This window comes from Homarus americanus, unplaced genomic scaffold, assembly GCF_018991925.1.
Source record: "Homarus americanus isolate GMGI-L3 unplaced genomic scaffold, GMGI_Hamer_2.0 scaffold30858, whole genome shotgun sequence".
NCBI lineage: Eukaryota > Metazoa > Arthropoda > Malacostraca > Decapoda > Nephropidae > Homarus > Homarus americanus.
The window spans coordinates 2,619,070-2,632,590 of record NW_024737697.1 but is presented as its reverse complement, the minus strand read 5'-3'; the positions used below and the strand labels follow the sequence as shown (position 1 = coordinate 2,632,590).

Below are 13,521 nucleotides of genomic sequence, written 5' to 3'. Positions count from 1 at the left end.
GTGACCCATGTCTCACTGCCATAGAGCAGGGTGGGGATGACACTGCTCGATAGACGTGTAACTTTGTAGATAATTTCAGCTCCCTACAGCTGAATACACGATTTTGGAGTCTTGTCAAAGGCTTGAGATGCGCATCTGATCCAATGCTGAATCTCCTCATCAATGTCCATGTTGGTGGACAGGTTGGAGCCGAGATACAGAAAGTGGGTAACATTAGAGAGGGTAGTACCATTAAGCTGGATGGATGGTGGAGGTGTGTCTGAACCATGGGCAGATTGAATGAGAATCTGACTCTTAAGTACATTCACTTCAAGGTCGAAGTGTGCAAACGCATCTGCGTAGGTGTTCAGGATCTCCTGCAGGTCGTGTTCAGTGTGAGGAACAAGGGTGAGGTCGTCTGCATACTGAAGATCAGTAATGGAAGCTGCCCACACCTTTGTTCTTGCCTGAAATCGTCTGATGTTGTCCACCCTGTTGGCTAAATTGGCACTGGCATGAGTAAGGAAGGCAGCCAAGAAAATGGAAAAGAGAGTTAGTGTCAGTACACACCCTTGTTTAACGCCCATTTGGATAGGAAAGAACTCAGACTCGGTGCCATTGTGCAGGACACTGCCGTTCATGCCATCGTGGAGTTGCCTCATAATGGCGATGAATTTTGGTGGGCAGCCAAAACGGCTGAGGGTCCACCAGAAGGCTTCCTTGTTGAACGAGTTGAAGGCCTTGGTTAGGTCGATGAAAGCCATGTATAGGTCACGATGCTGTTCTCTGCACTTTCCCTGTATCTGCCGGGCAGCAAAGATCATGTCAGCAGTGCCACGTGATGGTCTAAAGCAACATTGAGATTCTGGGAGGAAGTTTTCAGCCACAGGAAGAAACCTGTTTAAGAAGACTCGGGCGATAATCTTGCCAGCTATGGACAGCAGTGAGATCCTGCAGTAGTTGCCACAGTCTGACCAGTCTTTCCTGTTCTTATAAATATTGACAATGGAGGCGTCTTTAAGGGCTTGGGGGGGGTTCTCCTCCTCTTCCCAGATATTCTCCAGGAGAGAGTGGAGACGGCTGGTAAGCAGAAGTCCTCCTGCTTTATACACCTCGGCTGGGTTTCCATCAGGCCCTGAGGCTTTGTTATTTTTCATCTGTTTGATGGCAGTAGCTACCTCGTCCAGGGATGGAGGATGACTGAGGTGTGTCAGCTCTGGATGCTGAGGAACCTGCTGGGTAATCAGGACATCCACATCTGTGTTTTGGTTGAGCAGTGAATGGTAGTGCTCTTTCCAGCACTGAAGGAGGCCTTCACCATCTTTAATTATGGAGTTACCGTTGGGTGAGCGGATGGGGACTGCGGCACGAGTGATTGGCCCATAAAATGTTTTACCGGAATTGAAAAATTTGCGCATCTTGTGCTGATCTGCAAATTTTGTGCTTCACATGCTTTATTTTTAAACCAATTATTCTTTAGAATGCGAAGTTCCCACTGGGCCGCTGCTTTCTTCTTTCGGAAGGTATCAGTTTTGGTCCGAGACTAAGGGTTGTTCTGCCAGTCAGTTAAAGCAGCATGTTTATCATTGATGAGTGCATTGATTGCCTGGTCATTTTCATCAAACCAGTCCTGGTGTATTCTTTCGATATGGCAGAGGGTCTCTCTGCAGGTTTTTGTCATGACAGTGTCGAGAATACCCCATTCGGCACTGGGATTTGCATTGTTTGCTGTTGGGTTGTTTAGCAGCCCATGTTCGAGCTGCTCTCTGAAAGCATGTGCTACTGCTGGATCCTCCAGACGCTTAGTGTTAAAACCTCTTCTGAAGGCATGCTGCCTTCGCCGTTTTGGTGTGACATGAAGTGAGGGCTTGGCTCTAACGAGCCGATGACCAGTGTCGCAGTGATCTGAGCCACGTACGGCATAGGTGATGAGGACATCTCGGTGATCTCTCTCTGACAATAATGGAGTCAATGAGATGCCAGTGTTTGGATAGTGAGTGTTGCCACGAACCCTTGAGCTTGTTGGCCTGCCTAAACAAGGTATTGGTGACAGTGAGGTTGTGTGCAGCACACTTGCTGTGGAGGAGTAGGCCTTTGGGATTACATTTGCCTAGTCCATTACTCCCTATGGTTTCCTGCCAAAGGTCAGCATCTCTGCCAACTTTGGCATTGAAGTCAACCAAGGAGCACAACCTCTGTCGAGGTCGGCGTAAAAGGTATCCTTGATGTCATCCTCTGCACACACACACACACACACACAACCTACACCCTTGACCACCGGAGGGTCAAGGCCTATCAACCTGTGCAACCATGTTTAGCCCATTCCTCAAGTCCCTCTCCCCGACCCATCCTCACCACCGGGATATGAAAATAATCAAGTGACAATTTCGTTTGGGAAAGAAGTGGGATCAGTGTTGAACAGTGATGATCAGTGTTTAAGCCAGATAATTCAGCACTAAATAGTACCAGAGAGAGCAGTGACCCACCAGTGAGATAAGCACCCCTGGGAACCGACCACCTTCTTCTGACCAGGCGGTGTTAATCAGTCCACTCTGGGAACAACACTGGGTCAGCTTTACACCTGACTATGAAATAACATAACATCACCTAGCAGAGAGTGAGGTGCAGTGACACCATCCCACTCCACCCGGTGTCTCCATGACCATGTGAGGTTCCTTATATTAACACCCGAGGATGAGTTACTGCACCACGTGAGCACCACACCACTTGTCAACCACCAGCGAGACAAGACGTGCCCTGAAGGCTCTCCCAGTTTGAGCAGCCAGGCCGAGTCTGTTTGGCCCCCCCCACCCCCTCCGCTATATCCCAACGCCCTACCAGCCTTACTTCACCGGGATTTATTCGGCAAAACATTCAAGTAATCAGTGAACGATTGACTACCAAACAGTGTTCCTATATTGCACTCCAAGGAAAAGCACAAAAACACAGCAGTGTAATACTGAGTGTGGCTGGATCTGACCTAACCTGACCTGACCTCACAGCTTCACCTGACATAACCTGAAGGATGGAGCACACCTGCATTGCCCCAAGCTACTGTCCTGGCCACGTGGCCACACACCTGCCCAACCGCATCCAGCCTATACGAGCATGAACTGATTGCTATAATAACAGTCCAGTCCCAACCATTGTAAAAATTATCAACATCTAATTATTATATATCATATTTGTATCACCTATGTTATCTGTATATCATTTGTAAATCAAGAGACGCATTCCCCGATTATGTAATTGTATATTTTCAGCCTTCCGGCTGCCATGCTCTTTCAATAAACCGTTAATTATTATTATTATTATTATTACACCATCCGGTGTCTCCATGACCATATGAGGTCCTTTATATCAACACCTATGGACGAGTTACTGCACCACATCACCCGGTGTCTCCATGACCATATGAGGTCCTTCATATCAACACCTATGGACGAGTTACTGCACCACATCACCCGATGTCTCCATGACCATGTGAGGTCCTTCATGTCAACATCTACGGACGAGTAGGGTAAGAGACCAGCCCGGGCCTTCAACTGTAAGTTATAATAATTTGTATGTTCAATTCATGTGCCAACACCTTTTAGTAATGAAAGCTTTTGTCAAATTACCCACCCACCCCATGTCTTTGTATGTAATAAGTCATTTTTGTCTAATAAAATTTTCACCCTTCAGGCTGCAGTACTTTTTCAATAAACCGTTATGTATTATTATTAATATTATTATTACATGCACACACACCACCAACATGCAGGAATGTTGAAAAAGAACTGAAAACATTTCTAGAGTTGGGAGTACGGGAAAACATCTACTCGGGAAGTTTTTACTACCCGTATATTTAACTTAATTTCTCACATTGTTACTCATTTTTGAGTGCCTAATATTATAGTTAAAATACACTAGCCAAAATAAAACTTGTATGTTTATTGCAACAATACTTTTCATGCATATAGTCTTAAAATTCCTTTACAAATTTTAGTTGTTACTAAACTTGAATTTAATATTTTTAATTGTGCACCATTATTGAGAGAAGATAAACTAAACGGTAATCTTTTTTTGCACTGTATTGTGTGAGAATTCAAAATGTAATACTTACCAAAGTGTTTATCTTTAATGCATCAGCAACTGGAGTTTTAATATCATATGTAGTACAGGGACTAAAATAAGAAAAATAGAGCATGTTCCATAATATATACAAACAAAATATTAAGTTTTCTTTCCCATGTAATATTCACTCATTTGGTTTTGTTTTATTCTTAGTTTCAATTACAACAGCTAGTTTTTTCAGGGAGAGTAAACTCTTCTGGTTTTGTTGCTGGAAGGCCTCTCTGCTCTTCCTCGAATTTTGAGTCATTTCCTAATGCTGTTTTCTTTGATTCTAACTGCTTCTTTGACAGCAATTTCCTCTTATTTTCTTCCTGCTACAACCTCTTCTGCTTTAACATGCTTCTATACCTACTGCTGGAGAGTTTTATGTTCCTACCCATCATAGGGTCCCCCTCCTGGGGGACACACACACATGCCCTACAGCCCTGACCTACTGGGGACACACACACATGCCCTACAGCCCTGACCTCCTGAGGGACACACACACATGCCCTACAGCCCTGACCTCCTGAGGGACACACAAACAAGCCCTACTGAGTTGCCTATACAACTATGAAATATAGCATGGGTTATAGAATAAATTGTGATCATCGGGAAGTGTAAAATGATTATAGAAATTTAGTTATATTGAAAAATGCTTAGCCCTCAGCCAGTGGCAGTGGGGGAGGGTGGATCAAGTGGATAGGATGGAGGGGCATATTATAATGCTTCTAATAGTGGCATTGTATAATGTCATTGATCTTTGGTCAACAAAACACTAAAGAATAGAAGAATTGAATGCAAAACAAGCAATACTCAGCCAATGACAAATACAGTATATGATGTAATGCAAGAATTTGTAAAGAGTGGCCGCTATACTCAGTGTCCTGGCTCATCGTCCTGGCTCATCGTCCTCGCACAACAGACTTTATTGTCAAACATTTCTCTCATCATGGTTATACTAGCCCCCCCCCCAAAAAAAAATCTCAACAGGTGTACATGATTCATGTGGGTCGCCTAAAACGATAAAAAAATTATAATCTAGAAAAAATGGAGAAATCACATCCCTGAACATTGGAATTAACAAAGAAATGCATCCATAGCGATGGTGAAGACTGCAGTTGTGCTGTGTTGCTGGTTTAGGGCTTTGTTTTATAATATCATATTGTGAAGGTCTTATTGTATGACATAAATTTGTGTGTGGTTAATTGATGAACAGGCCTGTGACTGTGTGGTGGCAGCCTAAAGATCAGCTGTTGAGGAGAGCTTGACAACACTCCTTTCCACCCACACTTTTCTCCTTTTTCACTCCATATTTTAAAATGTTAAGTAATATAATGTTGAAGGGATACATCATCGCACACTTATACTTACACTCAATCTTGTGGGTAGACATCAGTTGTTCAGTAATGTCTGGCAGTGCTGCAGGCGGTATTACCAAACAAACTGATAAGAAACATCACCTCTTACCACAATCTCCCCCATCATCACCACTACCTCTATTATCATACCTAAATCATAATTTCAGTGATGCAAAGATGGATTAGCTTGAGCCAACTTCACAACAGAGCCATAATGATATCCACTGCCTCTCACCTGCCTGCCTACCTCCCTCCCTCCCACCAACCTACACACTGTCTCGAAAAACAATCATCACTACTATTAATCAAACAACAGTCTTTAATGATACAATATTGTTTATTTGTTATTCATTAGTTTAATTAGTGGAGATATGTTACTGTAACAATCTGTGTTTATTAATACCTGTACCGTCAGGCAGTCACACAACCAGACCCTCACTGGATGCTTGTTGTCTTAATTCACGTGGGGGTGTGTGTGTGCAAGTTCAAGGATTCATGGCAACACCCACAATCCAAACACTGGCATCTCATTGACTACATTATAGTCAGAGTAAGAGATCGCAAATATGTCCTCATCGCCCATGCCATGCGTTGCTCAGACCACTGAGACACTGATCATTGGAAGTCTTACAGTGAAAAACATTGCAGATTCATGAGCTGAGGTAAAAGAAACCAACATGAATGATATTTGGAAAAATTTCTGCCCACAATTTGTCCACGATTTCAGGGGCTTTGAAGTTGATGTTGGGGAAGTGACACAGACAGTGGTAGACCTTGGGAACCAACTCCAGCTTGATATTCCTGAGGATGATGTTACAGAGTTGCTTATGTCTCATGCTGAAGAATTAAGCAATGAGGACCCGATTAAAATGGAGAAGCAAATTTTGCCAGAGGAAGAAAGCTGAAACTCTAGAACCAAAGCGATTTGTTGCAAAAGAAATGGCAGAAGGTTTCAGGCTTATTGAAGAAGGATTGTTTAAATTTGAACAGCAAGATCCCAATACAGCAAGATTCACCAAGGTTCAAAGAGACTTATAAGGAAAAGAAGAAAGTTTCAGTTCAAACATCCCTTGAAAATTTTTTTTAAGAAAGTTGAAAGGCAGCCAGAGCCAGTCCCATCAACCTCTGCAGCATCCACAGACCAGTCCCATCAACCTCGGCAGCATCTACAGAACCAGTCCCATCAACCTCTGCAGCATCCACAGACCAGTCCCATCAACCTCTGCAGCATCTACAGAACCAGTCCCATCAACCTCTGCAGCATCCACAGACCAGTCCCATCAACCTCAGCAGCATCTACAGAACCAGTCCCATCAACCTCGGCAGCATCTACAGAACCAGTCCCATCAACCTCTGCAGCATCCACAGACCAGTCCCATCAACCTCGCAGCATCTACAGAACCAGTCCCATCAACCCCCGGCAGCATCTACAGAACCAGTCCCATCAACCCGCAGACCACAGAACCAGTCCCATCAACCCCCAGCATCCACAGGCATCAACCTCGGCAGCATCTACAGACCAGTCCCATCAACCCTGCAGCATCTACAGACCAGTCCCATCAACCCCGGCATCTACAGAACCAGTCCCATAGTCCCATCAACCTCTGCAGCATCCACAGACCAGTCCATCATCACCAGTCCCTCGGCAGCATCTACAGAACCAGTCCCATCAACCTCGCAGCATCTACAGAACCAGTCCCATCAACCTCGGCAGCATCTACAGAACCAGTCCTATCAACCTCTGCAGCATCCACAGAACCAGTCCCATCAACCTCGGCAGCATCTACAGACCAGTCCCATCAACCTCGGCAGCATCTACAGAACCAGTCCCATCAACCTCGGCAGCATCTACAGAACCAGTCCCATCAACCTCGGCAGCATCTACAGAACCAGTCCCATCAACCTCTGCAGCATCTGCAGAAGCAGTCCCATCAACCTCTGCAGCATCCACAGAACAACTCCAGAAGCAGATAATTCTCCAGAACCAACCCTGTTAACATCATCATCATCTTCAGTTTCACCCCAATAAAGCCTCTGTCACTCCTATAAAAGCTCATCTCTACATGCAAGGCAGCTCCTTGCTTCAATGTAAGAGTTAAAATTTTAATCAATACTTTTCTTTACTGTACTTTGTCATTTAATTTCTTCTTTTCTCTTACATTAGGTGATTCGAGATTCATAAAAGGACTTGGGCTATAATATAGTGCACATAAGGTATGTTTTCCGACTTATGTACATTTCCAACTTAAGGACAGCCTCAGGAATGGAACCTGGGGACCCCCTATATACTGTATGGATATTGTTGAAATATCAGAAATGTAAATGTGTGGTATGAAAAATTGCTTCAGTGAAAAAGGAAAAAAATGACAAGGACCGTGAGTGTTAATCACACGTCTGGCAGTGTGTCGGCAGCACCATCTTTCTTATAATTGTTCGTCCGAGTTTTATATTGTTTTAGGCTTAGTTTTATCTTTTACCATAAATCCAATAGGAAAAAATTTATTGGACAATGTTTATTAAATTATTTGGCTATTCTTTATATATTCATAAGTTTTCTAAGAGAATAAAGGAAGTCTGCATGTAATTAGGTAAATATGTACAGTATCAAGGAACCGCCTTAGGGAGGGGATAAAAGAGCCCCCACGTGCACCAGGTAGGGTTAAACTGGCATGATTTTTCAAAAATTTTATTTTTCTCTAAAATTCACATTCTACACTTATATTACAAGATTCTTCCACACAGTATGTGAATCATTAGTTTGAAAAGAATTATCATTAAAATTAAAAAAAATTATTAACCAGCATGTCAGACCTATTTGGTTTCAAATATGAAAATACCTTAGTTATAAGAGCATTTTTCTAACACATTTTACAGATTTTTTTTTTAACACCCAACTAATGTTTTAAATTGTAATAATATCCCTGCCAGCTGAAATCTCTCTTACCCAGAATTAAAATTTGCTCAAGGAGTGTACAGTATTTTCTGGAAAATTATGAGAAAACTTTCCCGGTACCTGGAAAAAGTCCAGGGATGGAGGATCTTTTCTGGGTTTGAGAGATGAAATAATGCGTCTCTGGAAAATTCATAAAAAAATTCCAGTACTCAGAAAAATTACTGAGAAACTTTTCCCTTTATCCAGTACCCGGAAAAATTTTGAGGATGGGAGATTTTTCCGAGTTTGAGAGTCGCCTCGTTAGCCAAAGTGTTCTAAACAAATCTTTCCGTCTAACAGAGATATCATTGTATTTAGTCTCATTACTTTCTACAAGAACAATATTTTTGTTTTTTAATAACAAATATTTTTGATAAACAAATTTACCAATGAAGTGTCAATATTTAATTATGACAGTTTCATGCAGTTGTATTGAGAAATAATGGAAATTCCAGATACAGTAACTTTTTGATTAGGGAAATGCTGGATAGTAAACCTTATACTGTATTGAGGTACTTTTATTTATTAACCCTCAAAGAAGTTCAGTCACCTAAAAATTTAAATACAGGGTACAGTACATCTAATGAGGAAAAAAATACATATTGTACAGTACTTAAATCCACTAAAACCTAAGAGCTTCTCAGTCGAGTTATTTATTTACAAAACAACTGGATACTTGAACCTGGCCGCTGCTTCTTATTGGCTTCTAACTGGGAGAAGAATTCACGTATGTCCTCATCTCGCACCACCTTCTTATTCTCGGCAAACTTACGCAGGTACTCTCGGAGGGATGAGCTCAGGGTGTTGTATTCTGGTTAAAGAAAAATTTACCTGTAATTGCTGTACTGTATCATGATTTACCTAAAAAAAGATTCACTCAATTCAAAAATCATTCACACAATTTATAGTTTCATGTACATACTATGAATGCCTGTGGCAATCACGTAAGATATACAGTGTACACTGAACCCTCACAAATTAAATAACTATTGTTGGGGCTATGGGTATCAAATCAGCCCAAAATATAAATTTATCCAAACAGCTTAAAATAATCACCTCAATTTTGTAATTTTTTGACGCACTAAAACTTTGCAAACCATTTAAAATTGTCTTTATACACAATAATAACAGTTAGCCGGAATCCCCCAAACCCAGAACTCTCCAATAGCAGGAATTGAAATTTGCTCGGAATTTTACCGGAAAATTCCCTAAATGAAGTTGTTCGCAGTCATATTTCCCACCTTTGCAAACGGTCGTGTAATATTTCAATGTGATTCTGATCTTTAAAATGTTGTTTTTGCATAATGTAGTATTACTGATACGTAATTTGTCATAGTAGGCCTATCGTGGGTAAAAATAAGTATATATTAAATGCATCTTCCGAAAGCGTGAATTTGCTACCAGAGTTTAACAGTTAATTCATATATAATACTCTGATAAACTTCCTACATGCTTATGTTTGAAATAATGAATGTATGTATCGTTATATAATTTAGTTAATTATCTTTCTCGTCAAAAATGGTCATTATGAATAAACTCATTTAGAAATACATCATTACTTCAGGACAAAATCGGACAGGTTTACAACAGCCAATCAGCTGTAAATTTTGACGAGGGGGCAGGGCATCTTTTCTCAGCTGGGAAAAAACGCGCTATAGGAGCATAACCTTATCTTCTCAGGGCATAGAGGTTAGCACTCTGTCGAGGTTGGCGTCATCCTCTGCATTGATGAAAAAGGCATGACGTAAGTTATTCAGTGGGACTCGGAGTGTCATGAAGCACTCGTTGATCCCAATAGGCATTTCAGTTAGCCAGTGCAGGATACATTGGCAGATGGCAAAGCCAACTTCATAAATGCGGTTTCTGTCTGCAGCCGGCTTACCCTTCCAGAAGGTAAAGCCAGACCCCTGCTCTGTGAGTTGACCCTCGTCTGGGAGCTGGGACTCACTAATGGCTGCTATGTCAATGCCATAAGGGCAGTTCTTCTTCCAGGACGCCCATTTGTGCCAGTATCCAGAAGGATTCTGACATTCCATGCAGCAACCGCACAGAACTGATTTTTATTTGCTTGTATTTATTATATATTCTCGTATTATCAGCCTCTTATGGTGTATGTTTTATCATTGAAAATATAAAATATTAAATACTTCTATACTGAAAATACTTTTTATTTATTGATTTTTACGGGGAAAAACCTGCCTGGACACAGGTCATCAACCCACAACGGTGGCTGGGGGGCGAGAAAATAAGATTAAAAAGAAATTAAAAATAGAAGAGAAAAAGACTATTAATCCACACCACAAAGATGCCAGAAAACCAGCTTTTTGAAGTGAGACAGGTTGTATGAGTATGAAAACAACATTTTGGCTGTGTGAGGAAAGAAGGATATACAAGGGGGCAAATTTGAGGGCTAGGTTCTCAAAATGGCGCAAATCGCCAAATCCGCGAATAACATTTCCTGACTGGGTGGGGGGACATTTTTACTTGTGTACAAAGAAATGTATATTCCCTTTATGTGTTTGCCCTTAGGACAATTATTTCTTTTACCTGTATTGTGTATATGTGTAGACACACACATACACACACACACACAAAACACATACAAATAAATAATAATGGGAAATCCTCTCACAAATAATCATAAACAAATTTATTAATAATGTTAGTCTACCCTCAAGTCCGTGCTTCATTAATGAAGCACGGACTTGAGGGTAGACTAACATTTTTAATAAATTTGTTTCTGATTATTTTAGAGGATATTTCCCATTATTATTTAATTGTACGTATGTGTTTTGTGTGTGCATGTCTCTACACACACACATTAACAATACAGGTAAAGGAAATTACTGTCTCTAGAACGAATGGCTTCCTGTCCCAGCCGTAAAAATGCTGACAGCTTTAAAACTACCCACAGACATTCTTGGGCACATCCAGGGTGTCATCCGCAAATAATAGAGGACAGCGAAATTAAAATCCACGAATTTGGGCGGCCCCCTGTACTATAATGGGTTATTTTAGTGTGCCGATATCCAAACAGAAACAGTGGGCTGGACACAGCTGGCAAAACAAGTGTTACGAGCCAACGGTCTTGCCGGCGGTACACACGATGCCAAATCCACCAAACATTGCCCATTAAAGTACCTGTAAAAGAGAGAGAGTGAAGCAACATTGCGGCAAAGAGAAAGGGAAAAAAGATTATCAACTAAAGGAGGAGAGTTAATGACACAAAATGCCTTTCATTCCACCCTATCTAACAGCTGGACAGAAGAGTACAGGGTACTTTATTAATGAAATAATTTTTTTACTTCTACTGAGTACATTTCACTTTGGATACTTTTACTTCTATTCGAGTAACATTTTGCCAATGTAACAATACCTTTAGTTAAGTAAGAGAGTCCAGTACTTTTTACAACTCTGCATAGCACCAGGAATTGCTGGGTCCTGCCACCAGCACACCTTCTAACTACTGATCGGGTAGTTTAGCAGCTCAAACAATTTTGAAACAAGATAAATATAGTTATGAAAATATCATCTAGGACTGCATGGCAACCAGTCTACCTAGATGTAAGAGTACAAAACATGTTAAAAGAACTTAAGTGCCAAAACCATAGCCCAAACCAGGAAAGTGGTCATGACTCTTAGCACTTTGCCAAAGCTGACAACTGCTACATTGAAGTAATTTCATTTTTAGGGTTATGGTTGTTCGGAGATATACCACTTTCTGGTTCTCTGGAATTCATTCTCAGCCACCCACATGTGGGGGTCCTGGAAACCTGGGTTGTAAATCCAGTTAATATGATGAATGTACAGGAGTCCTTCAATATTTTTACAGGTCATAAAACACAGTACTGTAGTTAACTGTCCCATTTCATCAACTATCTAGTATATAAATCTATAAACAACAAACTTGCACACAAGTCTCAATTGATGAATGATAACTAACTTACCATGAACCATCTCTGTGCGAGTGACACGATCGAGTGACGATAGAGCTTCCAGTTCTCTCTGCACATCAGCACCAGGATTCCGATGATGAGATTTCCCACTTTCTTCATAAAAAGATACAGGGTCCTCATCATCAAGTAAAAAGAGAACCCCTCTTGCTTCATACTTGGCCTGGAAACAATATTAAATCCAAATAATTATCAAGTATATATCCCATGATTAGGAATATTTTGCACTCTGTATCAGAACATATTATACTAAACTGCACAATTACCAGAAAAATCTAATAAAAAATTTGAGGAGATATACTGGGTGATAGCAAATGATGTTCCTAATGCTAAACACTAATGAAAAACTAATAGAACTACAGCCAAGGGTAAAGTTCCATTTTACAGCAACACAAGTTCAGTATAAAAGTGCCTGTAGTGGTTGCAAAGCCAATTTTTTGATGCACAACATTTATTGAAAGTATATATATATATATATATATATATATATATATATATATATATATATATATATATATATATATATATATATATATATATATATATATATATATATATGTATATATATATGTATGTATATGTATGTATGTATGTATGTATGTATGTATGTATGTATGTATGTATGTATGTATGTGTATGTATGTATGTATGTATGTATGTATGTATGTATGTATGTATGTATGTGTATGTATGTATGTATGTATGTATGTATGTATATATATATATATATATACACCTAGACCCCGACTTACGACGGGGTTAGGGACCCAAATCCAGGTCGTAAGTCCGACATGGTCGTAAGTCCGACATAGATAAAAAATTAATAAAAAATCTACAATGAAATACAGTACAGTAAAAGTAATGAATAATGATGAATGGATACAGTACAGTGAAAGTAATAAATAATAAGGAATGGATACAGTGTGACTGAGCACTTAACCTTTAATGTAGTCAGCTGAATGCACATGGGGCCCCCATAATTTTCTAATTATACATGGAGACTACATTAACTGGAAACGTTTCGGTATAGAAAATGCGTGTGTCATTTAAAAAAAAAAAATTTTTTTTTTTTTTTTATCTATATCTGAGGCGGTCGTAAGTCCACGTAGTCGTAAGTCCTGGTCTAGGTGTATATATACACAATCATCAACACCTCAACCCGCCAGGATTCGAACCCACAGCCCACGAGCCCATGACTGTG

At 40.4% G+C, this 13,521-nt stretch overlaps 1 protein-coding gene across 2 annotated transcripts in view; it reads right to left on the bottom strand.

The window, feature by feature from the left end:
* Positions 1-8,107: 8,107 nt before the first annotated feature.
* Positions 8,108-13,521, bottom strand: part of LOC121873540 (putative E3 ubiquitin-protein ligase UBR7) — a 31,730-nt gene continuing 26,316 nt past the window's right edge. For both annotated transcript variants that reach the window (XM_042377171.1, XM_042377172.1), the window contains 2 exons: positions 12,315-12,483; positions 8,108-9,178 (listed from right to left, as the gene is read on the bottom strand). In XM_042377171.1, the coding sequence (XP_042233105.1) occupies positions 9,021-9,178; positions 12,315-12,483 (327 nt within the window). In that variant the 3' untranslated portion in view covers positions 8,108-9,020. The remainder of the gene's footprint in view (positions 9,179-12,314; positions 12,484-13,521) is intronic.